This window comes from Poecilia reticulata, chromosome 2, assembly GCF_904066995.2.
Source record: "Poecilia reticulata chromosome 2, P_reticulata-male-v2, whole genome shotgun sequence".
NCBI lineage: Eukaryota > Metazoa > Chordata > Actinopteri > Cyprinodontiformes > Poeciliidae > Poecilia > Poecilia reticulata.
In genome coordinates, this window is record NC_088831.1 from 11,117,399 (window position 1) to 11,145,232 (window position 27,834).

The window sequence follows — 27,834 nt, forward strand, 5'->3', positions numbered from 1 at the left end:
TTTACCAGGTTGTGACATAATTTGCATCAAACCTCAACTGTAGAAAAACACCCAACCAATTCCACTGTAATGATTCATGAGTTCAAGAAATACATTTAGACCGGAATAAATATATACAGTGGATATAAACATCCGTTTGCAACTGAATCTGATAAAACGTCAATCTAAATCAATCATTTGGTGACTCTACATTTGAGGGAAAACGTAATTTTCCTTCCCTTTACTCTCGGCCGTGGAAAAGTTGCACATCAGATTTCGTTTTAATTGCCGTCATTTCCCGCTCGTTTGTGTTCCATTTGCCGCCAATCACCCTGTGATCCTGTTAGGTTGCGTTCACTCCCAGCTCTGTCTCTGCTTGGGTTTTGGTTCACTACAATATTTGCTGGTCTGACTCTATGCATGGAAAAACCTTGTCAAACGTATTATAGTGGATGAATATTCTCAACACACGTGAGGTCCTTTCATCCTGCTTCCCTTCCTCTGACCTAATAAAAACTTCATTATCCAATTAACCTGGCAGGGTTAATTGATTATCTAATCAATAATGTGGATAAACTGAGTTAGGCTTCTCTGTTCCAAATGTCTGGTCTGTCATTTAAGATGCTGAATATTTATCAACGGGGCATTCTAATTGTTAGAAAGCAGATAAAGTAAATTTCATGTGGGGGAAATGACATTTGTGCTCATGAAATTTAACCAATATCAACATTTCAGCTATAAATGTATTAAAAACATTTATTTCCAGCTATTAAACTGTTACATCCTGCAATATGTTTACCAATAGTGACAGGGTCAGCCTGTAATCCTGAAACACAACCAGAAAAACGAGGGGAAATGTTTCAGATATTGCTAATGATTATTGCATATTTAAAGTTTTGAATACAATGAATCCTTGTCCTTTCACTTTATAATTGTCTGCTACTTTGTGTTAATTTATGAAGAAGAAATGAAATATAATTTTTTTTAGAAGCTTGTAGTTGAAAAATGTGGAGAATAATTTAGCAAGTACAGCATGTGTCTGCGGTCCAGCTCAGGCGGTTACCCTTTACTCACTTAGTGCAAATACAGTATGTAAGTGTGAAGATATCTTTGTGCTGCTGTTACTGGAAACTGAATGTAGGTCATGATTCAGCGAACAAAAGAAACAGAAAACCACAATCCTAAGGCCTTGAGAGAAAGAGTTTTGTTTTGCGAGGTCCTTTCAGTGATCCTCTATCTGCTGTGAAAGCAGAATCCAAGACATGCTCTCTAATTCAGCTGAAGTCACGTGATAATGTTTCTTGAAAATACAGAATTACAGAAGCAAGGATTCCAAAAATAATTGGTGAATACTTTAGACTCCCTCTTAAAACGTTTATCAGCCTATTTTAAAAGTTTAAAACCAAATATAGTGTAATCTGCTTTTGTGCACATAATGGCATCCATCTTTGCACTACTGCAAAGTCTTCCTTCTAACCGCACTTGGAGGTTTAGCCAATCAGTCCCTTCGGATTGGGTTTTTTGCAATGCCAGCCAATAGCATTTCAAGTAGCACTGTAACAACTTACTGCTGCTTTCTAAGCTTTCAAATATTTTACATATTGTCACCTTCCTAAAATAATGGCCAGTCATTTGCCAAAAGAGATTACCAAAAAAGGTAGTGTTTTTATCTTTTATCTTCTTCAAAAAAATATCTGTGAATAGGCAAATTTTCCATTAATAAGCTACAGTCATGTTCCACAGAAAAATCCTCAAATAGGTAAAATCACAAATACTAAACCATGACTGGGCAGCACCAAATTAGACGTAATTAAAAATCATAAAAGATGCATGACTGAAATATATTTAAATGGTAAACACAATCACAACCATCACAAACTTACCTGGGTTCCTGTCTTGAGAAATACTTTAATCTCCATAGCAACCATGCAGCTGATCAAAACGCCTGGGTGGACTTAGCTCCGCCTTCGAGGCGCAGCTCCTCCTCTGAGCTAAAGTTTCTAAGCTTGCTAGCTTCTGCCTCACAGAGCACTCCTCCCTCATAACTTCCCCCTAAGCTCCTTCAGACTAGCCAGCAGCAATTAGCAAACTGTGCATCTGCTTAGTTCATTATAGGAGCTTCTTAGTGAAACATTGATAAAAATGTTGTTAAAGGGTTAATAAAGGAGCCATATTGTGATGGCTTCCTGAAGTCGGAGTTTCAGAAAGAGCAGGAGTTTCTTAAAGAGACAGAGGCCCAATTTCAAGGTGTTAAATTACAAAGTCAAGTTTCTTTCAAGTCATATTTAAAATATGTAGCATTTTTATAACAGTTGAATGTAACGTTACTGATTATGCAATAATAAAATGACACTATGTGTTTGGAAATACATGACACTGCACCTTTAAATGTAAATTTAGAATCCTATTATAATCCTATTGTACTGGAATGATAACCAGTTTACTTAGGTGATTGTGAAGATGTCTGTAATTTCTAATCCTCCATTATGCAGGCTACCTATTGTTGTTTTATAATGGCAGGAAGGTGAGTCATTCAGTTCTCACAGAAGGTCTCTGTTGCATAACTTCAAACAATGGACAGGTTATAAAGATTCAGCTTACACTAATGCCCTTAAGGTTCATTCAGATTGTTAAAGTAGGATCTACTACTGTTTTGTTGCTTTGTTTACTTGTACGTTTTTTCTTTTCTTCGGGAATAGTTTTCATAATGACACAAAAGCCCATCTGCAGTTTCTGATGCCAAGAGACTTTCTGCTTATTCCAGCCAGACTGGCGGCTGCAATAAATAAAGAAATAAACGACAGAAGGTCTTTAAACAAAGGGATTTAGTGGACTGACTTATTGGTTCCATTTATTGTCTGGAGTAAAACTTGTTAAACTGAACTATGGCAAAAGATGAGAAAATGTAGGAAAGGCTGAATATAGAGAAAAGGAAAAGATGTAAAATCCATAATGTGGATAAAAGTTTCACTGAAAATATGCTAAAAAAAATCCATGCTTCCTATCCTTTCAAAATAAAATACAAACAATTTAGGGGATTTTTTTAAAGGAAGTGTGAAGTGCTGTTTTCTATTTGTGTTTGAGTAAAGGTGGGTAAATAGAAATAGAAATCGACGCCACACTTTTCAGATTTTTATTTTTCTTCTTCACTTATGCACTGTAAAAAAAAATGACAGCCACAAGGTTTTCTTCACGAAGCAAAAACTGGCAAATGGTTGCTAAATTTTTATTCAAAGCTCAAACTGTCCTACACAAAGAATTCAAACACAATCAGGAAACATTTTTCAAAGTTCAACGTTTCCTTTCCATCTGGAACTCATCTTCAAACTCCGTTAAATCTTGTTTTTCTACATTTTTTGGGGAACTTTCCACTAATTCAGTGTTTATTGGGATGCTAATCAAAACTTAATTGAAAGGTTGAACATTATTAGGTTAAGGAGCCAGAGTTGTTGAGGGTACAGAAGCCAGAAAACCGGGATAAATGTGTGTGTGTCCTCTGGTGCATTGCGGGTTACCAAGCAGGTTAGACAGAATATTTTCTAGATGAGATGTTTATTTACACAAGCCGTAAAACTCATCCGAACATGCTTGTGTGCTCAGTGCATTAATTTTTCATCTTACAGTACTTGGAGAGTACAGACAACCAGATAGGCAGCATTATGGTTTGACACTGTTCATTCACATTACAATTGCTCACATACGTTCACACACACATGCACACACACACACACACACACACACGCACACACGCATACACGTTAAATGGATATTTGCAAGCTTAAATAAACACAGACACAAAATCACTGACATTTAGAGCATAAACCATCCATATTGCTGACAGGAAGCAGCAGGTCATGATAGTAAACGCTGAACATTTAAAAAGTAGAGCAACAGAAACAATAACGTTTATACAGATACAATAAGCTCACTTTTCAGCATTACCTGGCGCTCACAGAACCTACTTTCATGCGTTGCTGAGAACCGTCTGTCATATAATTAAACTTATTAAAATTTAAATTGTTCTGCTTCAAGAAACATCAGAAACTCTTGCTTATGTTGATGACAGATTTATGGCAGAAACGCCTGCAAAAAATGTGTTGTTGAGGATTTTTGTGCCAAACCACAGGCTGGTATTTAAACTTTCAAAGAATAGATGCAATGATTATTAGTAAAAGTCTTTTAGAAGTTAACTGTGAGAATCTACAACATGAAATATTTTACCACATAAAAACACAAAGACAACGTAACAAGTAGTCACTTTAATTTGACATTAATCTTATGTAATTATGAATATTATTGATGGGTATATAATAAGCTCCTCCATGTCTTTACAGCCTGGCATTTGCAGTCAATGCCAGGAAAAAATGTCATGGTTTTGAAAGAAAATTGACATTTTTATGATTTTTCTCCACTTGGTAGATGAATTTTTTGAGGATTCAAAAGTTTTTTTAAGGTCTTTATTTCCTTTTGAAGAGGGTTTTAAAAAACATTTCAAGATGTTCCTTTAAATTCCTAAAGCAGTTTGAATGACACTTTTGTATTTATCCTAAATTAAAGCAAGATGTGGATGAAGATGATGAAAGTCAGTGATGCACCAAGAAGCTGACTGGTGGAAAGTGTAGACAGATTTTTAGCTTGATAATCGGTGAAAAACTCACAAACGTCATCATTTTACAATTAAATGCAAGAAAGGGAGAGAGAGAGAAGTAGATAACAAGAAGGCTGAACAGAGTACAAAAAGATTGTGTTTATAATTTTGAGCTTTCTGGGGAACAAATAAGCTATTGTTTCAATTATCAGTAAATCTGTTTAACAGTGACACAACATAAATAACCGACTGATAGGGGACGTCTTTAAATTCGAAATGTATTTTGTCATTTGTCAGGATGTGTATTTAAATAAAAGTGAGGTAGGTTGAGGTACAATCGATGCATGCTGCAGAGGAGACGCTCCACACAACCCCTCAACAAAAAGAAGTGATTTTCATCCAGCATCAATGCTGAAGTTATTTTCAGCAATTTATCTAATCGCAACACAGTTACACAAACATTATAGGACAAAATTGACCAACTGCGGTTCAACAAGGCATTTTTACAGTGTTTCTCACTCACTCACTCACTCACTCACTCACTCACTCACTCACTCACTCACTCACTCACTCACTCACTCACTCACTCACTCACTCACTCACTCACTCACTCACTCACTCACTCACTCACTCACTCACTCACTCACTCACTCACTCACTCACTCTCTCACTCACTCACTCACTCACTCACTCACTCACTCACTCACTCACTCACTCACTCACTCACTCACTCACTCACTCACTCACTCACTCACTCACTCACTCACTCACAAAAAAACCAGTGGAGCTGCCATGCAAGATGGTGGCCTATCTGGAGAAACTTGCTCCAAGACACTTCAGGATGAGGAAAGTTCATCTTCCACATGCCTGCCACCACCTGAGCCACAGCGGCCCCATCACTGTTTCAAACAGACCTTTTTTTTTTCAAGTCAAACCACAATGGAAACTCACGAAAAACAGTTTCGTTAAATATATTTATGCTTCATAATAAACATGTGAATAAAAACGAAATAACTGCGAGAGAATAAGTTTTAGAAAAGTTCACTCATTCCCTGAGTGAAAGTTTGGACCCTAAAAAGTCTCTGAGCTTTTCTGGCCTTTGACCTTTCCGACTGGCACGTGAAAAACCAATTTGTCAGTTTTCTTCTGCCATCATTGGTCAAATGTCTCGCCACATGCTCAGATGAAAGCGTATTGTCTTGGGATTTCATGTGGTAGACCTACACAAACTAGTAGAAGAAAATAAGGGAAGATGGCGCATTTTGGTGCAAATGTGTGAAAAACATTGAACATCCAGAAAGTGGCGCATTGTGGTGGCAGCACATGTTGTGGGGATGCGTTGCCTCAGCAGGAGCAAGAAAGCAGGTTACCATTTTCTTCCGCCTGAGAATAAAGCTCTACTTTCTGTTTGTCTGTCACAGACACTCAAACATGTGGTTGTAATCTGAGAACAACGCCTGCTGTGATATTTATCTTTACGTTTAGTTCATTTCAGTGTCTTCAGTTTAGTTCGACCCATCAAAGACAAAGCTGAGCCATCTGATTATCTGCTGAGCAAATAGGCTTTTACTGGCAAATTAATTCACTGACAGTAAATAGTAGAAGCAACCTTACATGACAGTGTCAAAAAAAAACTTTGTGGATTCAACAGTAATACGCTGAAAACCACAAAGTGAGTGGGAGTGGTCTTTAATTGGCCGATGGAGCTGTTATTATGGCCATAATGAAATGGAAACACCCAGGAAAATGATTGCAGTCCGTCAGACTTCTCCAGCTTGTGTGAGCCCTGCAGGCAGGCAGGATTGCACACTTCCAATAAATAGAAACGTGGAGTCCCAAACAACACTGCAGCGATCAAACGTTTTCCTCCGTGGGAGGACAGCTGGTCCACATGGTGGCGCGAGACAGTTCCACAGGCGCGCGGCAGTTTTCTTTGGCCAGCATCGACTCGGTCACGGAGCCTCTGAATTTCCCCAGCCGGGTCTTGCAGACCGACAAACAGAAGAAGTGCAGCACGCTGGGGGAGAGCAGGATGAAGACCCACGGATCGATGATGGAGTTGATGGAGAGGAACCGGAGGGCCAGCAGGTCATATTCATGGGACTCCTCCTTGGTTCTGATAGAGTTGTAGAACACTCGGATCTGTGAGATCAATGGAGAAGTTTGTGTTAAATCAGCTTTATGACGATAATGACTCATTTCCCCCCCTGCTGTTTCCAAATCCTACTTTTGTGGAAACTGTTTTGTACTGAGAAACTGGATGCTCCTTGTTTCTGTTCATAGTTCTGAAAAAGTACTTCCTTGTGACTGACAGCCACAGTTCACTACGTGACAGTTCTCTCTTTTTCACATTTTATTTAACAACCACAAATCCAATGTACAGCTCTGGAAAAAATTAAGACCACTTACAGTTTCTCTGATTACATTTTTTATAGCTATATGTTTGAGTAAAAGGAACATTGTTCTTTTATTCTATGAACTTCTGACAACATGCCTCAAACATTTGTTTGCAGAAAAATAACGAAAAACATTCAGTGCTTTCAGACCTCAAATAGTGCAAATAAAACTAGTTCATATTCTTTTAGAAACAACAATGATAATGTTTTAACTCAGGAAGAGTTCAGAAATCAACATTTGGTGGAAAAACCAGGAGGTTTTCAATGGGGCTCATTGCAGTGGACTCTTCATTTTATCCAGAGGTGGATTTAATGTGACAGAATGAAAAGCGAATGGTTTTCAATTCTTTGTTTATTATTTACAAATAAAATCTAAAAAAAAAAAAAAAACAATAACTTGAATTTGTATTGATTGTTTGTAAAATAAATGAATTTAATGCAGGGAATCGTTTTCTGAAATCTGGTTTTTATTGCGCGATAGATAAAGACTACTTTGGCAATCATTGATGGTTTTAGTTCCACTTTTCTGTTAGTGGTTTGAAAACATGACGTTAATAATTTAAGGAATCAAAACTGCTTTCGACTTTCCAAGCTGAAAATGTTTTTATGCTGCAGCCACCTGTTTATCTTTTGTATTATAGGAAAAACTGAGAGCAATATTTTACGCAAACCTGCAGCAGGAAGATAAAGGAGTTAGATTCTTATCAGTGCGTCACTCTTCTCAGCTTTCTTGTCAACAAAATAACCACATAAAGAACATCTTTGTCACACGTTGTTGCATTAACATGAACAAAAGCCTTCTGATTTTATCTCAGTAAAGCAGACAGTAAGGTGGCGACAGGATGTTTACAGAGCACACAGTACGTCCTCAGTTCAACAAGATATTAAAGTTCATTTTCAGCCAGTGACTAGCAGATAGCTCTCATTTGTGTGTTCTGTGGCTTTATAAGAGCCGGATGTTTAATGCTGAGCCAGAAGCAAATTGACATTCCTCTGCTGATCTCCACCAACTCGGTTTACACACAAGATACACGTCTAATGAAATAATTAGATGCTATAAAACAAAGATTGCAAACTGTTCTCTACTGCTATTTTTCACATTATCTTTGGTTTAGCAGACAACAAACAGATTTCAGAGGATTAATGGAGAAGCGCTTCAGCGTCGCTTTGTGAAAGATTTTTTTTTCTTAAATTTAAAAGATGATTGCTTAGATTGAATTTTGTAAATTTTTACAATATTTGTGCAAATTTATGATGCTAAATGTGACTTTTTATTACTCGCTGATGACAGACTATAACTTGACATCAAGAAAGGCTGAGGCAGCAGTTACTTAGCTAAACCCAATGTTTTTGGCCAATTTTGAGAAAAATTTGCAGCAAAAATCAGAACAAAAATGTGGGAATCTGTTGATTTTGTGTGAATTTTGCAGCTTTGTGAAAAACTAGAGGGACTTATTGATGTAATTTTGAGCAGAGAGGGCCACATAAAAAGCTATGGCGGGCCAGATTTGGCCCCCGGACCTCAGGTTCGACACTTGCTCTAGAAATTTGTAAGAATACATCTGGTTTCCCCTTAAAAGTATCAAAGCAAGTCAAGTTTATGCTTTTAAAACAAAGACATGTAATCTATAAATCTAATCTCAACTTCTAGCCGACTGACTGAGCTGGCATGTGGTTAAAGTAAATGCTGATAAAATTCAAACAGTAAATGTTGCAAAATCCACAGATGTATACTGAATTTGATTGTAATTCTACCATTTATGTATTTAACTGCATTTTAATGTTTTCCTTCAAAACTCACATTAAACAGATTTTTTTCCCTCATCAACTCCAATATGTTGGTTTTCCTTTTGCATTCCTGTTCTCCATTTCTGAGAGCAGTAGGACGTATCTGACCTTTTTAAAGTAAGACACCTTTTAAAAGGGAACCATTTGATTGGTGTTCCTGGTGTGAAGATTGAGCAGCAGGTTTCTCTGTTTTTTCCCCCTGTTGAGTGGAATAAATCAGCAGCTTAAACAGCCCAAATGAGAAGCGGTAAACTCCCTGGAGCCATGGCCCCAAGGTTGGGAACCGGCTCTTTGTACAATCCATGGAAGCTGTGACTAGTTCACAGGTTTAGAAAATGCCCCTACCGTCCCTCTCAGGGGGGGTAGAAAGGAACAATATAGAGTTATAAAAGCAGCTTTTGTGGAGTGAGTATTTTCTCTAGCAACTCTTTAAATTACTTCCTGCCTTCCATTTATCATTTTCTCCTTTTCCTCTATTTACTGTCATTTTCTCTGTCCTTCTGCTTTTATCTTTGGCATTTTTTTAAAATCTACTTTGTGTAGTAATGATGCACAGACATTGAGCCAATAGCTTGGCTATTTGCTGCTGTTAAACTGCTGCATTTTCCTCAGCTTAACATGCCTATTAAGTCTTGCACAGCGGCACATCAGCAGCTGTTAATGTGGAGCGTTAAAAAAGGGCTCCACTACTTTAAGAGTTTACAAGCCGCTGTAATACTGCGTACATTTCAGAAACTGTTATGACAACAAGAATGTCCATATGCTTTTGTTTTGTCTGAGTTGGGACCAGCTTTTATTGCCACATGGTATCATTTCTCTGATTACTGTCAGTCCTCGACATGTGTGAGAAACAAACAGTTTTTTTTGTTTGTTTTTATCCAGGCTGAGCCATGAAATCTGCTTCACACTGCGAGACTATTTTCCCCTCCTCTTTGAGCAGCAACAGGAAGCGTAATAAAGACTTTAATGTGAAGAGGCTGATCACAGCTCTTCAGCTGGAAGGACTGGCCCTGAGAAAGCAATACTAACACATTCTCCAGCTCTCCATGAGCGGGTCCTTCTTTCTCTGTCTGGAGCGCTGCTGTTTGGCATTTTCAATCATTGATGCAATCAAATATGACCGCTGGCTCTTCACATTTACACACGTCATCATGCTGCAGCTTCATATTGGAAGAAAAATGTAATATAATCCAGGAGTCTAGTCAGTGTGTAGACTGTGGTGTCACTTTCTTAAGCCCCCATGAGTATTTCTATAATGCTCCTAGTAAATTATTCACCTGCTGTAGTAGGTTTAAATGCGCCACCCTGGGGCAGCTATGAAACATCATGACTGAAGTCTGTCAGCTTTAAAGCTTGAAAAATGCAGAGCGATGCCTTGGATTCAGAATGTGTGTTAAAACCAGATATTTACAACAACTTTTCAGTAAGTCTCTCCTCCTTAAACCTGTTCACATTTTGTCAACCTTTCACCAAAAACTTGAACTTATCTTACAGGGACTTTATTTGGGCTGCACAATATTAGGATTGAATGATGAAAACAGCTTCAATTAACCCAAAACAAAATTTCTTGGAGCTGTAGCTTCAGATTTGGGAATCAAGGACACTGAAAGTCCATCCAGCCGACCAAATCTGTTTGTAAGGACAGAGTTTAGATGCTCAGTCCTCGAAATACAATAATCTATCAAATCAAACATCCAAGCAGTTCTTTGCAAATTCAGATATTGCTCACATTGCCGTTTGAATAAATCCAATGACTATTTACATTCAATACAATATGTAGTTCTAGAAAGTAGACAGTTAAGCAAGTATGAGTTTACCTAAAATCTGAAATATATGGCATACACACGTGGAGAATGTCCTTTGGACAGATGAGACGAAACTATATATTTTTGCCGAAGAACATCAGCTCTATGTGCATAGATGCAAAACTAAAGCAAACCAAGAAAAGAACACTGTCCCTACTGTGAAACATGGAGGAGGCCTGGTTATGTCCTGGAGCTGCTTTACGTCATCTGGCACAGGGTGTCTTGAATCTGTGCAGGGCACGATGAAATCCCAAGACTATCGAGGCATTCACTGCAGGCTACGGGTCTTTCAACAGGATAATTATAGCTAAAACATCAAAGAATGGCTAAGAGCAAAGCACTGGACTGTTCTGAACTGGGCTTCTATAACTCAGTATTGGTGAAGGTTTCCTACATCCTGGTGTTTGGAAACCAATGTAAACAGGTTAATGGAATATGAACAGATTTATACGGATGACTTGAAACTATCATTACATGACGAAATGTGACAATAGACAGGATATGAGCCAGATATGAAGGCTCTCCTGTGTATAATCTTGTAATCATCAGTGTGTAAATAGTGAAACACAGGGCCGATGGAAATGTCTGCTGTTTGTCGAAGGCCTTGCCAAAGTCCAGTCTATTCCACTTTACTCGTCACTAGAAGCTTTTTGTTTATTTATCCTCTTTTTTCTGGGCCCACATGTCACCTGAGTTTCTTATTAAAGTTGAGCTCATGTTTCATCTATAGCTTCAGAAAATGTATATAATCTTTCAGCTGAAGTCGGTTTTGTTTTATTAAGGTTTACTTTTTTCTGAGCTAACCGTCTGTCAAACTTGAGTCTGTGTTTGGATTCAGTTAGAAAGGTCAGAGGTTAATCAGACCAACGGAGATTCACTCTCTGTTGCAACATATTTCTACAGGAACCTTATGGGAGTTTATCTGAATGCGCTCTGCAATCGGATCAGCTGTCATTGGCCAGATTATCCTCTCTAGCTGTATCAAGCCTGTGGTCTTGTCTCTTGTTGTTTTCTTTCTTTGGACCAGTCTATGCAGGTCATGACCTCTGCAGACTGGAAAGCATCTGGAGCTGCAGCTGCCAAAATGTCCAGCTGTCTATATATTTATCTTTGCAAGAAATCCTTACTCCTGTTCATCCTGAACTGCAGAGAATCTGAAATAACTTGGTAATCTAGACTCTGCCTGCTGCCTTTCCCCTGGCTGTCCTTGTTTCTCCTCACTGCACCAGATCATCTGTTTTGTTTTGCCTCCTGATGAGAAGGCGACGAAAGCTGATCCCTGTGTTCTCTATTTGCCTACATGGGTGTTACCCTTCTGAGCTGGAGGGCAATATAGTAGCACTAATACTGGTACCATCTATTTAATGCTTTTTAAACAGATTCATCAAAGACGTCTTCATTCCTGCCTGTATGCTTCAGATTATACAATACCAAATACTTTAATCTAAGTTTTCTCTGGACTCTTTTATAGATATATATTTATTGATATTTACACCTTGGATGGAGTAGCTTGTCAGCAAATAAGCAATTTTCCATTGGGGATCAATAATCTACTCTATTGTTGAGCATGTTTTCTATTGTTTGTGATAAATTTTAAACAGGACTTCTAATGGCTTTCACTTGTCGCCGTGACGTAAACGCCTCAATTTTTTGATTACTTATAAAAATATATTTGGAAAAAGGAGCACAAAATTTTCCTTCCACTTTGTATTTATGTGCCACTTTGTGGTGATACAATAAAAAGTCAGTAAAATACGTTGTAGTTTGAGGTTGTACGATGAATCAGTTTGAAGACTTTTCCACTTTCTCTACAGTGAAGATCATTTTTTTAGTACATTAAAACTGTCACGATGTTTCAGTGTCACATATCAAAGTGTAAATTAAATTACTTTAACACTTTAACACATTACACATAAATGACTTTAACTGTGCTTGTTGAGTCCTGGAGAACACAGCTTGAACAGTTGGTTCAGCCTTCCTGTGGTCTGTCTGTGGAAAATTAACAACTCTATTTAAAAAACCAAGCTCAAAGCAGAATTTAGCCTTTGCTGCAGAGATGATGGTTTCCAGCAACAGCTGAGACAACAATGCACAAGATGCCACTTTGGTCCATTACAGCTGTCCACACCTAAGTGCACAGCATCTAACGCTGCAGGGAAAACCTTATCGATTTTGCATCTCATGTCAGAAGTGTCACTTAAAAACCAATGTGGTTCCATACAGATTATTCAGGAGTCGCACTGAGACGGCGTAATGGCTGGGTGATGAGTCATTTATGGGTACTCATTGATTGCAGCACCCAGAATCCCCTCTGTCTGTGCCAAAACCATTAGAGGTAGTCTAGGGAAAGCGCAGCGTCAGCTCTGGCATCTGCTAATCATAAGCTTGTTTCAGATATTCATTATATCTGTTTAATCAAACTGGCTGTTGGCGTACAGGACAGCTCAGACGTTTACATGCACTCATTATCACCATGAATGTTGTACAACTAGAGCTTTTAATGAACCAGTCAAACAGCTGTTTGATTGAAATTGGAATCATAAATTTCACTAATATAAACATCTGGAGGCGAATGATAACACTGGTCAACAGCCAAAACATTGTCTGGGGTTTGTCAGCTGTTTTCGGGTCATTTTGATGAGCTGAATCCAAAAATCACACTGGTTTTGCTCAACTGGGTCAACTTTCTGAACTAAGCTACATGTTAGTTTGGGATGCAGTCATGAAGGATGATTACTGCTGGTCTCTGAAGAGAGATATCTCTGCTGCCGAGCATACGAGGTGGTCGAAGAAACTGAAGTTCATAACCTGAATTTTGCACAATTCAGGTTTTGCACAATTCAGATTTACAGAAATCCTACTTTGTATCATTTAATTAATAAACACTGCTACTAACCTTTTTTTTACTCCAAGAACCTTCTTTGGATGAGAAATATTAACAGAAATAAACTGATAACGTCATAAATATATAATCAGTTTAGTCATAATCGTATTTCTCTAAATCAAATTAGAATAAAAACGTGACCAGATTGAGCAAAATGGATTCAGCGGTGCAAAATAGTCCTAATTTAGTTGAAAAAACATAGACAACTTCCAGATTATTTTTGTAACCCAGTTTAATGCAAGAAGCCACTAGAACAGGGTTTACTTGTTTGAAATCTCTGATCTCTAACTGTCAGGAATCTGGTGGCACAAATACATTTTGAGTTTCCTGGAACATGTGCAGGTGGATTGAGATCATGAATGAAGACTACTTCAATCTTTTTCCAACTTCATGTTGAAACACAATCTAGATGGAAATTGAAATTGGATCAGAATGGACAGAATTGATTGTTCCAACACCCTGACATTAAGTTTCACAAATAAACCTGGCCTCATTCTTTAGAAAAAATGTTTGACTTGGCTTAAAAGATATAACCTACCAAAATAAATGGACTCTTATCAATTTGACCAATAAATGTGATCAAATTCTGAGCCACAATTAAATGGTGTAAAGCCTCTAAAACCTGCTGAGGAATATTTAATGTAACATTGAAGAGACTATTTGCTTAATTCCGATGATTTATTATTATTTTCTGATATTCTTATATTTAAAAACCACCAAAACTGTCTCCTAATTCCACTAAAAAAAACAGAAAATGTCATATTTATAATTAAATGTCCAAAAATGACATCCAGGCACATGATAAAAGCATGCAAATGTCTTACAGCCGCCACATAGCAGTAAACAGCTAATCCTCTCCTGAGAAAAATGATATCAGGTAGATTAAAGCTCCATCATCACATTTCTGTCAGCTAGCCAAACTAAACAAACCTGGTTCTTTCAGGTCGACGCAGTGTTGACCCGGTGTTATTTAGCTAGGCCCTCCCAGGTTGTTATCAGAAACATCACAGATGTTGTATTAGTGAAATTTATGATCCCAGTTTCAAAGCCAGATACCCTTATCGTCTCATTACAGTTCCCATCCAAACAGCTTCCTGATGATATTAGTGATCACATCCTGACTGCCCTAAACTTCAATTATAATCAGCCGCTGTATCTGCAGCCTTCTGGTAGTAAAGACGGTTTTCCTTTAGAACATAAAGTTTGCTTTGTGTTTCTTGTTTACTGCCAATTCAAATGGGTTATTGTTAGTTTTCATAATTAAAATGTGCGTATTTAGGTCTTTTGTTTAGGCATTAAATCTACGATTCTCACATGACATAAATGTATTTTGTTCTGGGAGCTAGATGTATCAATGTAGTATTTGAACTTTTGGCATCAGAACCATCGCTGCAGCTTTGTTTTTGGCCAATGGGAATGCAATAAAGCAGATATAAAACCTGTACCAGAATGAAGCAATAAACTGCATCTGCTTCTGTCGAGATCTTGAGCGACACAACACCAAACCACAGATAAAGTTTTTTCAGTCTTTCGCCTTTTAGGTGATAGTGATCAGATAGACAAGAGAAGACATACAGTGGTAAATGTCAAATTTTTTAGCTAACCTCATAATGAGAAAATGAAAATAGTTCTGTCTGCTTGAGAGTTTGTGACTTTTTCTGACATTTTCACTTAACCTTTGACGTTTAATGAAGCAGATAATGGTAGTCACTATTATAAATATTTTCTATTTTCTTCAGTTATAGTTCTCATTCTGCGCTGATGGTATATTTTTGTCACTATCATATGATGACAAATTGTGTTCTCTCATAATAAGGAGATATTAATTTGGTTTTTGAGTTTATGACCTCACATGATTCTAAGGTTTGATTTTTCCTGTCATTCAGCGACTCTATACCTAACATTCATAAGCTACATAATCTATTCTCAATTTGCAGCAAAAGGTCAAGATTCTGCTCAATCTGAGTTTACAAACGTTACATAAAGGCTAGTTATCAGTCTGTAGAAAGCTAAAAATCCAATATATTCTCATTTTAATGCACACACCATTCCTTAGGTTACGTTGACAACACTCTTCAGTGTAGACGTTACTGAGGGAAGATTATTGAAGGTTAGACTTCTCTATTCACCAGGAGTTTAAAAATGAAGTTAGCGGAAGCACAAATCTGAAGCTATTTAACAGGAAAGCAGTTTCTTCAGATGCATGTCAGGCTCTCAGTAGAGAAATAGACTTTGTCAGGTAATTTTATACTTGTGAATTTTTTTTGCAGTTTTGCAACTGACTTTTTACATAATTGTTCTGTTTAAGACTCATCTCGTCTGTCTTGGGCTTCAGATCTCTGACCACTATGCAAAATGTTAGATTTGTACATTTTGGCAGCATTTTGCAAACATGAACAAAGGCAAAGTGATTCAATGATATGAATCAGTTGTTGGAGCAGAGATGCGTCTAAAACCTGCAGGACACCGTCTCTTGAGTTTCCAATCTTTGGTCTACAGTCTCCAGGGAATGACCTTAACAACTCTATTAATTGTTCATAAAGACTAAAGACTTAAAAGTCCACTCTGTATAACAATAGCTATAGCTATTAGTAGTAGATTGAAACTAGGTCAGAACTCCGTCAAACTCTGATTGGTCCACTTCTAATCATAGCTGCCAGAAGCTTTGTTGAAGTACTATGATTTACTAGTTTATTTCATAGTGATGCTGTAATAGAAAATTTCGTTTTCAGTCTTATTTCATTCCTGAAGGAACTGATGATACTTTTTACCATTTATTTACTGATAATATCTGCTTTGTTTTTGTATTTCTGCAAGATGTGTTTGTCCATTAAATAAGTTTTGCAAATAATGTTAAGATGTTTCTACAGCTGTGATAGCAGAAGAGACCTGAAGACGTCTTGGGTAAAATGCTTGATCTAATGATTGTCTTAAAGGACTGATGTGTGGAATGTAGTTTGTACCCTGTTTGAGCTGAACCCATGAACTGACAAAGAAGTGTTAGAAGTTCCTCCTGAAATCCTTATCAACTGTCTTTCCTGCCATAAAATCATCTCCTCCAAGAGGTGAGAGATAGTTCATGAGGCGGGGGTCAGGGTGTCTCTGTGGCCATCTGGCAGTAGAGATAACATCAGACTTTGGGAGGGTCTTTGTCTTGCTGTGACTATATAACGATGTGATGTGTGTTGCTCAGGGCTCTTCTACTGACTGCGCTCAGTGAGAAGGGTCTTCGAACGCTTTTGCCTTCGAATAAAGAAACTTAAAGACAAAGATTAATCTTTCTCTTATTATTGAAACAGATTCTCATTCCTTGATAATGAAATTTCCATAACAATGCTTAATCATTATCATTGGGTGGAAGACACAAATCACCTATCTTGGCACCACAATTATCTTCTGAGCCCAAAACTAAGCATTTTTATAATACCTTGAGAAAACTACACATCAACATTTACTGCTGGGACAGATGTTGTCAGTGATAACATCAAGATGTGTGTCGTCTTACCACCATGGGCAGTGTGCAGATGATGAAGATGATAGTCATGAAGACCAGTGGGACAAGGTGCTCCACCTCATCAGCCACGAACACTTTGCGCTCGCTGCTGGATCTCATGCTCTTCATCATTGAGCCTTGCCTGTTGCGACGGCGGTACATCCGGAACAGCTGGTACGCCACAAAACCGTTGCAGGCCACAATCGACAGGACCAACACCAGCATAATTGTGGCATATAAGTTAGCGTAGACCCGGTGCTCAATGTCCAAGGGGTTCATGTCAATGAAGCACCATGTGCCAGGGCAGTATTGCACATATACACCAAATTCCACAAAGGGAAGTAAACTGAATAGGATACATACAAGAAACATAACAGAGATTGTGATATATGCCCATTTCTTGGTTACAACCCGGTTGTACAGGTAGGGGTGTCCTATTGCGAAGCATCTGTCCAGTGCTGTAATGAAGAGGAGCGATATGGTGGCCAGACTGAAGAAGGTCATGCTGCTGCCAAAGTACTTACACACACTGCTAGTGCAGCTGTTATCAGCACTGCTAGTGAAGTTGTTTGTAGTACTGCTACACTTAGGAGCCATCCCAACCAAGGTTTTGTTCCATGCATAGGCAATCTGAACTAGGGGGCTGGTCAGGCAGGTTCCAGCCAGATCTGTGAACACCAGAGAAATGATGAAGATGTGGAACAATCCTCTGTGCCGCCTGTCATCGGCCCTGGCGTCCCTTCGCCGACGGATTTCCAGGATCACCAAGGCAGCAACGTTCCCAAAGACTCCTAAGCCAAACATGATGGCGCTGATCACTGGGGATTCATTAGGCTCTATATCGTTTCCTGAGTGGCATTTGGTATATTTGTTTTCTGACATGGCAGAAGCCATTTCCTTTAATGAAAAACTTTCTGCAAATCCAGCAGAAGCTTAAAAATGGATCTTTAAGTAGTTGTCTGGAGCCATCCTGTTAAAACAAAAAATATATATTTTAGAGTCTGAGAGCAGCAATAATTAAATAGCTAATCCAGCAGGTAGTTAATATTCTCTTGCAATTTCATTTCTTCCTAAAATTCTTGTATTGGATTGTAGTTAAATACGTTTATGAATTATCAAGAATAATAATCATAAAATCAAAACTATACATTTTATTACAACAAGCAAAAATTAAGAATGATCTTAAATCATCAGTTATCAAAGCAACAAAATATCCAAATTATGGTGCAAACGTATTGGTAAATAAAGTCCTCTGGCAGATGCCTCCAGTTTTTCCTGATATCTCTAATATGTGTTTCTTTTTCTTTTGGCATAGAAAACAAACCTGAAACATTTCTTGAAAAATAGTCCAGCCAAAATAGTCAGTAGTCAAAAAGTTGTCACAATTATTTTGAATGAGAATGTATGAAATTCTGGCTGCTTGAAAGAACATTTGCAGACTTATATGTTTGCTCAAGATGTTTTCTGTAAGTTTATTTGAAGTTTGATTAATTTACTGAATTAGTTCAATTCAGTAAAACCAACAAAATCAACAGGGTGGCTGCTTTTACATTTTATTTTCTAGTAAAGGAGTCAAAAACTTTTACAATCTAAAGTCTTTTTCTCATGCCAACAAAATGAAATTAGTATAAAATCACAAAATCTACAAGACTACTGATGGAACAATAAATAACATCGACAAAAACATGTTTTTGAATTAGATCAGCCATGTTTTTTACGAATAGAGGAGAAAAGTTTAAGCCTAATGTGGAATAAAAACAAAAAAAATAATTGTAACCTCAAAATTAGACTTGTATATTTAACCCTTTTTGACATCCTGCAGGTTGCAGAACCGTTTGATGGATATCGGATCCTCTGATTCTGCTCCAACCTCAGATAACTTTGCTCCAGGATTGTAAAACCTGCTTTAATATGCTTATCTTCCGCCTTCAAACAAAGAACCTAAAAGTCTCATCTGTAAAAAATGTTTACTTTTCTCCCTGAGCTTCAGACTGTTTGGACTCACTGCACCGCTCTAATTTGATGTTTCAACACTTTGTGTAGATTAAATTGTACAGAGCATACGTTACATTAGTACATCTGTAATTAAAGAAGGCATGCAGTACAGCATTCTGTACTGCTCCTACTGTACTTGCGAAACCAGGAGTTGTTCCTCTTATGATTTAACAGACATCAGCTGACAAGCTGAACTGTAAACTGTCATCCCACTTCCTGAGAAATGAATGATCGCACGTATGCTGAGATGTTCAAGCGTCTTGTTTTAGAAACAATTGTTGCTCGAACATTAGACCTGTAAATTCCTGCAGCTGCTGCCATGCTCAAATTACATCGCTGCAAGGGGGGATTCAAACTCAGTCAACCTTTCCAGATTTTATACGGACAAACTTTATGGGAATTTAGTCAGAAATGCATACTTTAATTTCTTGCTAAAACAAGAAGCGAGAAAATCTCACTTTTCACAGCATTGAAAGCAATGTACTCTTTTACTTCCACTTTAGATAAAATCCCAGTAAAGGTAAAAATGAGATTTAAATACCAAATTAGGTTTGTGAGCTTTTCTTCCAAGCACCTAGTTCTTCGAAACTCGTATGACTATGTGGCCCTGCAACCATAATTCTGGCTCACTGTCTTTTTTCCTACTGAAGAACGGGGGCATCAGATGTCACTCAATCAATATAAGGAGGAAGAATTGCCTCCAAGTTTTAGCCACAAACCGCATCTCCAACAGATGTGTCCAGCTGTTGGCTGCGTCACTTCTACAAATGACAGCTTTTGAACATACTCTCACTTTCAAAAATATAAAGAAAATAAGGCTGAATAATGAGCACTTGTTTACGCAGTATATGTTTAAAACATGGAGTTTAGATTTAATTTTTCTACAATGTGCCAAAACGGGTTGTAAAAGCGCTCCAGCGTTTTTATTTACATCACGGAAAAATTTACACGGAGAGAGAGAGAAAAAAAAAACCTTACTGTCAGATCCGCGTGGACCCCCCAGCGACCAAAAACACCCGGATGATGAAGTTCTCACCTGCTGTCAAAGGGAAACCCTCCAGCGCGTTTCTGCCTTCCGCTACTTCAAACAAACCAGGTTCGGCTCCTAAATATCCAGGTGTAGTTTGAATCCTCCGGGACTGCAGCTGCTCTGAAGGTGAGCCGCTGGTAGGGGTGAGGCGCGACGCGAAGTGATGAAGCGGGCATGAATTGACTGGGGCTCAGAGAGCGGTGCGGTGACGTCACGCCGCGGCCACGCCCACAGCCGCTCTGCAAGTTTGAGCTGGTTAGCTGGCCGCCACGCCTTTGCATTCTGGGAAGTACGTCCATAATGTTGCAGATCTGTTTACAAGGAGCTTTCAGGGGGAGTCTGGATTAAAAACAAACTAATATAAAGAAATAAATAAAGTTTTTCCCTCCCCAAGCTTTCCAAAAGATCTTTTATTTTATGACAAGAAAATAAGAATTAGAGGTTTAGAGATGGATTAGTAAATGTAAATCTTTTCTTTTAAGATTTTTTTCTCCTCCTGCAGACATTCTACATCAATTATGCCTCAAAATGTTAAAATAATATTTCTTTTTCACAAAAACTCATTTCAATTTTATCCAGCTGTCAGTGATCATTTTCATAGAGAAACAGCAATGAACTTGTTGCTCAAAACAATTAAAATTACTCATGTATCTCTTCTTTAAATTCTGAGAACGCCACACCTACCTGAAAACATTTTGCAAATTGGCACCATAAATGAATAATATATTATTGTAATGTTTAATACTTTGTACCAAAACTAGAAATGAATTAAGCTCAATAAAACTATGAAAATGTTGTCCACCTGGCTATGATAAGGTCTCAAAGAGAACATATCAGTTTCTTATTATTTGTGTTTTTGCATTCTGGTAACATAATCTCCCAGTTTGAAACAATTCAGAGTTTTTTTACACTCGTTTTGTCTTAAACAGAGTCTGTCATCTTGGTGTGGGTTTTGCACGCTGCAACCCGTTTAAGCTCCTCAGGGCTGCAATTCTTTAAATAAACAGCTAAGATTGGACGTGCCGCGGCGAAACCGTCTCATATCTCCAAAAACCTTCTGCGGAAACTGCTTCCTCTTTGCTATGCGATACTTTGAGAACGTGCAACATTGAGTATGTGTGAGAGTGTGTGTGTGTGTGTGTGTGTGTGTGTGTGTGTGTGTGTGTGTGTGTGTGTGTGTGTGTGTGTGTGTGTGTGCCTACCCTCCTGGGTCAAAATGTGGAGCGTGAAAGATGTGTGTTTGCTTCCTAAAAGTGCCCCAAGAGTTTCCTCCTACAACATTTTAGATACGAGCGTCTCATTTCCCATCTGGATTAATATAACTTTCTCTTCTTTATAATACGTCCCTTATGACCCGGAGATACAATCAGTGGCTTGGACCCATTCCCCTAAGGCCACAACAAAGTAAGGATCTAATCAACAAGTGACTAAAAATGGTCGGGTTTTTTTTGTAAATATTTATTTTTATTTTTCAGGGTTTGGTTCTACTGGGTTCCTTTTTGACAACAGACAGCCATCATGATGCCAGCATGAAGATAAACATATGCTTAGTATTAGTGAAAACATATTAAGTGTTCCATAATGCATTGAAATGCTGTCGCATCGTTTTACCTATTAAGAAGAGTAGAAAAAATGCCTGTCTTGTCTTGAATTGGGAAGTGACGTACGCTGAAAGCCTTTAAATTGCAAAAGTGCTTTCATTCAGACCCATTAATGAATCCCTAATGGTTCTGCTGTAATTTTGTCTCATCATCCCTGGTCTCTCTTCTGCTCTCTTTTTGCCCACTTTCAGTTACTTAGAACATTCAGTGCCTTGTAAAAGTATTCATAATCCCAAATTTTTCATGCTTTCACCTAAAACATGTTGTATTTTGATTTGATTTTATACGAAAAGTCAACACGAAAAAGGAAATAATAAGCGGAAGATAATACAAGGTGCAAAATCTCTTCTTTATAAAGAAGAGATTTTGAACATTATCTGAGAAACACTGTCCTTTATGGTGGCAGCATCATGCTTTGGGGCGGCTTTTCTTCTGCACAAATTTGCACAAAAAAAATGGTTCTGTAAAAGTATAAAATTTAGATTTTCAAACTGCACAAATGTAAATGGACCATTTTCATTTCACTTTACAGTCAAAATCACAATAAAATGTGAAGAATTGTCAATATATTTATAAAGCTTTCTAAGTTTGTTAGAATTATTATAAAGTATGAGTAAAATGACTCCAATTGTTCAGGTTCAGATCTCAAAAATTTAAAAAGGAAAATCCAGATCTTTCAACTTGTTTATCCACATCGCTGCTTCCTTTTTCCTTTGCTCCATATTCACTTCCCTTCACCTCTTTCACCTCAGTGAAAGAGGTGAAGTCCCATATGGGACCATATTTCACTTCCTTTACCTTCACTTTTCTTCCATTTCCTCTTCTCTGCCGTTTTAGTTTTTTCCTTCCTTGTTGCGTTTTTCCCAGCTCTCCCTGCCTCGGTTGCTGTGTCTCATTAAGGTCCTTGGTTTTCCCACTCCCTCTGTTACAGCACACATTTCAGTCCCTGCTGATTCTGAATTATTGATGGGTTCTTTGAATTTTATTGAATATCAAATGTCTCCGTTGAGACGTGGGCAGCCAGCGTCCGGTAATCACACATTGTTTTTAGGATGACTAATGTAGTATCAGAATTATTCACAGTCAACCACCCCTGTATAATCCAGTGTGTTAGTTTTCATGTTAAGTTTAATTGAGCGAACAGTCGTTACTGTATGTTTAACTCAACATGCTCAACCGCACGGAAGATGTATCTAAGCTTGCCTTTGGCGCCACCTTTAGGCTTATTTGAGTAATTACGTCGTGAACTCACTATGAAAATACACATTTCAGTTATTAGTTAAATCTGAGCTTTTTTGTTCTGATAGAAGACACTCAGATGTGTCTCATATTGACATTGTATTTTGTTAACACTTAATTTTACTGCTATTTTGTTTGAAAGTCTGAGAAACATTCCCTGCATTTATTTTTTATTGAAAACCATAAATATTTGTTTCCTAAACTTCACAATCGTCATGCACTAATTTTTGTTGATCTATCAGATGAGATCGTAATAAAGCACATGTAACATTTAGATGATTATTCTCATTTACTTTGTAGTATTTATCTTCTTTTTGGTTGTTTTATTGTTTTCCAAAGAAACCTTTAGTTTTATTTATAACTATGATAAGTTGAAATGTATTTACTTGATTTGGAATCTGACTGTATGATTGGACTGAATAACTTTTTGCTTTTGAAGCTGCTAATAGGTTTTCTTTGAACAAATACTCTGTTTTTATATTTATTATATTTATTGAAATATACTTATTTGTTATTTATTTACACTGCATTTCAGAGTTGCTATTTATTTTTTTAAAAAGTACTATTCGGTAAATAAAGAGACTTTTAATGCAAAGTTGCATTAAAAATTGCATTAAAAGTCCATCAAACGTGTCTATTTTGCATTATGTGGTAAATAATGACTAATTTAATGCAAAATAACAGCATTAAAAGCCCATTAAAAGTTATTATTTACCGAATGACACTTCACAAGAAGACTATAGACGCTAGACTATATCCTATCTGAAGGAATCATATAGGAGTTATATTTGGAGTCTAATTAGAAGACTCCTTCATATATCGCGTTTATTCACACCCTTTTAAACATAGTGTTGCAAAATGCAGTAAAGTTTGTGATTGTAACATGACAAAATGTGGAAAAGTTTAAGGAGTAAGACGGGATTTAAAGTGAGGCTGCAGTACACTGGTGCAGACGCTAGATGGCACAAATGAGCCAGGTTGATGTCTCTGCCTTGATTAAACTGAATAAATAAAAAATATTTGAAATTAAAGTTTAAGATTTCTTTCTTAGTAATGTTTTCACATAAATATATATTTTTAGAAGTTTATAGTTTTTCAGTGAACCGGGTACTGTGTGTGTGTATTAAAATAGTTACGGAACCACGTGTCTTCATGAGTACTGTGAAACAGATATTGTTACATCCGGATTAAAAATGCTCCATTTGTCCTTTTCTCTTAATTCGAGCCAGATGTTACCTCCAGCACCGGGACGCAGCGTGTCACTCAGCCCGCCTGTGACCAATCAGTGCGCGGCTAAGCTCCTCCCTCCCGCCCCGGCAGGAGCGGCTGGGTCCCGGCGGGGTTCTCCTCCTTTCCGCTGCTCCGCTCTCCGAGTCCGGCTGTTTCTGCTGCCAGAGCTGCTCGGCCTGCCCATGGACAGAGGAGCGATGCTGACCGCGGCTCTGCTGTGCTGCTGGAGCTGCACCGTGTGTGTGGTCACAGCCATCCGGAGGACGGATCTGTTCCCTTTCGGGGATTTGACCGGAGATTTAATTTTACCAGAGGGCGACGATGAGACATCCAGAGCGCTGACCCTACCGAGACCCTTTTACTTTTTTGACTCCCCTTTTTCCCAGCTCTATGTAAGTCAGTTTTTTTTTTCTTTCCTCTATTTTTAGTTTGTCAGCTTAATTTGTTCCAATGCATTTGCAAATTTGCTCCAGTCTGTCATTCTCTTTAACATGGAAAGACATAATGCAACAAAAAGATGTAAAAGAAAAAAAACAGAAAAGAAAATTACAGTTTAGCTATAATTGTTTATACATTTTTTTAACATTAGAGTATTATTCATGTACTTCAACAATCATAAACGAAGCAGGTGAAGCTATTATTATTGTTTTTATGTCATTTGCTGATGTATCTAACAGGTCTCTCTTGTAAGTTTCAAGAAATTTCCCTGTATAAATACATTATTATTGCTAGTTGTAATAATAATAATAAAAAAAGGTAAGAAACAGGTTGCAAGGTTTTCCAAACTCTGCAGAATCCATCGTGTTGTAATTTATTTTTAAATTTGCGAACAGAAATCTGAAAAAATGAATGACTGACAACAGGCTGTTGCCACCACCATCTGTTATGAGGTCTATTTAACGAAGTAGAAGGAAAATTATACATTTTCTCAATTTTTACAACAATTTAATCTTCATAAATGTAGCTGTTCTGCAAGGGTTGGTTTAAAAACATTAGTGAACAAACATCAGTTTGAACTTCAGCAAGTCATCTAAAATGCCAGTTTAAATTTCCCAATTTAAACTGGCATTTAAATTGGAAACATTAAGTAATTAAACAGATGTACCTAATAAAGTGAATACTAAACAAAGATGTTTCAAGTAAAAGTTAATCAGTTTGGGCAGTAATCATTCAATGTCCTCCTGATTAAATCTGTTCATTTTGTGCTTATTTGCATCACACTTCACAGGAATGATTGGTCATGCTCTGCCATGAAGGATAATATCAGACTGAAAGTCATTTAAATGTGGTTTGCTGGTTTCCTAAACATAATCAAGTCCAGGCAGGGGATCCTTGGGGCTGTTCCAGTGGTTTAGGGAGGCACTGAAGAGGTTCATTATGTGGTTCCCGGGGGTTCCAGTGGGTTAAAGGGGATGTGGGTTCATTTGGAGTCATTTTTTAACACCAAAGCTTGATTTGTGTCTTGGTTTAGGTGGCCACCAATGGCATCGTTTCGGCTCAGGATCTGCCAATGGAAAAGCAGTATGTTGATGATGGTCTGCCTACAGACTTCCCTGTTGTGGCTCCGTTCCTGGCCGACATTGACACAAGTGGAGGACGAGGAAACATTTACTACCGCGTTACTGAAACACCCAGCGTACTTAACAGATTCGCTCAGGTATGTCGGATTTAAAGTTGTCTGGTTTTCAAACTTCTAAAATGTAAAAAAACGTGCTTCAGGTTTGGCTTCTTCCCCTTTTGGTTCATCCTCCATTAGTGCATCCCATTGTCCTTCTCTTGTTCATTTGTCATTCTCTCCGTCCTTCATCCATTGGTTCATTCATCTTACTCCTCCAGGAGGTTCACCGGGGCTTCCCAGATGCAAAATTCACTCCCACGCACGCCGTGGTGGCAACGTGGGAAAACGTCGCTGCGTACGAAGAACAAGCTCGAGCCACTGGCACCACCAACAAGGTACAACACTTTGGACCTTTGTCCAAATTCAACCCCCTACTAGTGTGCTGGTGTTCTGGAGACACACAGTCCCAAATTCCTGTAAATCGTGTTTCGTTCGAACTAATCCTGAGGTGGGAGGTACATAACCCCCACCTTTCCCCTCCTAATCTGCCTCTTAACCTTTTTAAAGGGTCAGAGGCCATCTTTAAGTGTCATCAAAGAGTCCCCCGCCCTACCAACCCATTACTCCTTCCTCCAGTTCCCACACTAACCTTGCCCACTCAAGCATAGACTAACTCTCCCCTCTCAGTATGTTACCTAGTCTTCATAAAGTTTCTAGAAATATTGTTTCATATAGTTTGGGGGTTTTGAGAGGAATGTAGAGAGGAAATAAGTTGCTGAAACTGGGTCAAGAGTTTAGCTGTAGGCTACAACTTGAGTCATGTTTGTTTACTTTGCAACTTCCAATAAATGCGTCAACAGTCATCACTAAAGTCTTTAAATACAATTGCTAAAACCAACGTATAGTAAGTGCACAAAGTATGTGTCTTATGTCCAAATGGTTAGAACGGTCAACCAATAAAACAACCAGGATTTCCCTGCAGGAGCTGTTTGACAGATGTGCCCAGCTCCAGCTGTTGCTCCCATGATGAATGGCGCAATACGTGGGCTAAACTAGCTGCATGTTGTGCACCTGTTTCATTCCTTTCCACAAGATATAAGCTTGAGCTAGTTGACCAGATTTACAGTATTTCACAACTTGAAAATCCATGTTGTCACGTTAAAACAGCGACCTGTAATGTATTTTGTTGGGATTATGTAAATCAAGAGAGTAGTACGGCACAACTGCCAATGGAGGGCAAAAACCTACTCTCTGAAAATGAATACCATTGGTTTTAGCTGTTAGCCTACCTAACCTACCAGCATATCACGCTAAATCTTAAATATACAACATGATATATGAAAGAAAACGGGATACAGTGCTTTGCTACTAATTGTCAACAATAAAGTCCAAGTGTATCACATTACACAGGTCAGGTTAATAGCTAGGGAGACGGAAGTAGTTATGCTAGCTTGACTTTGAAAACCTTAACATGTAGATGTGGTGTGGAATCCAGTGTTTGGGTTCAGTAAAATAAATAAATAATATGACCCACTCACCATCTCTGACAGATCATCTACATAGCAGGTATTTAAATTAGCTGCGTTCAGATGATCACTTATCAATAACATTCAACATGTCTATAGTAACTCTGGAGGAGTTGCAGAAATCCACAGCTGGGAATCTTTCATCCTTCCTTTCCATCACAAAAAAACTCTTAATTCAATGAAAAACATAAAGTTTCAATAATTTCTGAGTCACTACATGTTCGTGAAAAATATAGGTCCTTCATTTTAAACAAATCATAGTTACAGGCCTGTTAGAAAAGCTTTTCTTGAACTGCATCAGAAACTTTGCTTTGGTTAAACCCTGGGAAAGTCTCCAAGTAAAGCCAGGCAGACTGAGGTGATCGATTGAACAAACATTGCTTTGTAGTTCCTGGTGTGCAGCTTGTGGGATGGTGGGATGAAGGGAGTGGCAGATCCAAGGAAAACCCCCAAGGAATCTTTCTGTGACCGTCCAACCCTCTCAGCAGTGGTTGCTCTTTGTCTTCACTTTCCTTGTATATTTTCTTTTAGATTTATTTATATCTTGCTGCATGATCAAAAGCCAAATATTGAAACAATTATGAAGCACTTTAGGACTTTGCTCAGTACCTTGAGCTTGGTTTGACTGCAGTGATGCCAATGTTTTAAATCAGGATCAGTCTCCTGATCTACTGGAGTTTGTAGTTTAAAGGGTCCATCCTTTTGGAACGGATTGGTGTCTC

At 38.0% G+C, this 27,834-nt stretch overlaps 2 protein-coding genes across 5 annotated transcripts in view; one reads left to right on the forward strand and one right to left on the reverse strand.

Moving 5' to 3' along the window:
* Positions 1-3,191: 3,191 nt before the first annotated feature.
* Positions 3,192-20,246, reverse strand: ptger2a (prostaglandin E receptor 2a (subtype EP2)). Of its 3 annotated transcripts, none has more exons than XM_008403286.3 (3): positions 19,902-20,246; positions 16,946-17,903; positions 3,192-6,709 (listed from the first exon to the last, which is right to left on the reverse strand). In XM_008403286.3, the coding sequence occupies exons 2-3, from the start codon at positions 17,825-17,827 to the stop codon at positions 6,422-6,424; spliced, it is 1,170 nt and encodes a 389-aa protein (XP_008401508.2). In that variant the 5' UTR covers positions 17,828-17,903; positions 19,902-20,246; the 3' UTR covers positions 3,192-6,421. The 3 variants fall into 3 exon arrangements, with proteins under 3 accessions (XP_008401508.2, XP_008401509.2, XP_008401507.2); XM_008403287.3 differs by having other exon boundaries at positions 19,907-20,245; XM_008403285.3 differs by having other exon boundaries at positions 19,965-20,243.
* A 3,766-nt stretch (positions 20,247-24,012) lies between these two features.
* The window catches only part of nid2a (nidogen 2a (osteonidogen)), a 46,579-nt gene continuing 42,757 nt past the window's right edge, over positions 24,013-27,834 (forward strand). For both annotated transcript variants that reach the window (XM_081597390.1, XM_081597393.1), the window contains exons 1-3: positions 24,013-24,420; positions 25,500-25,685; positions 25,865-25,981. In XM_081597390.1, the coding sequence (XP_081453516.1) occupies positions 24,028-24,420; positions 25,500-25,685; positions 25,865-25,981 (696 nt within the window). In that variant the 5' untranslated portion in view covers positions 24,013-24,027. The remainder of the gene's footprint in view (positions 24,421-25,499; positions 25,686-25,864; positions 25,982-27,834) is intronic.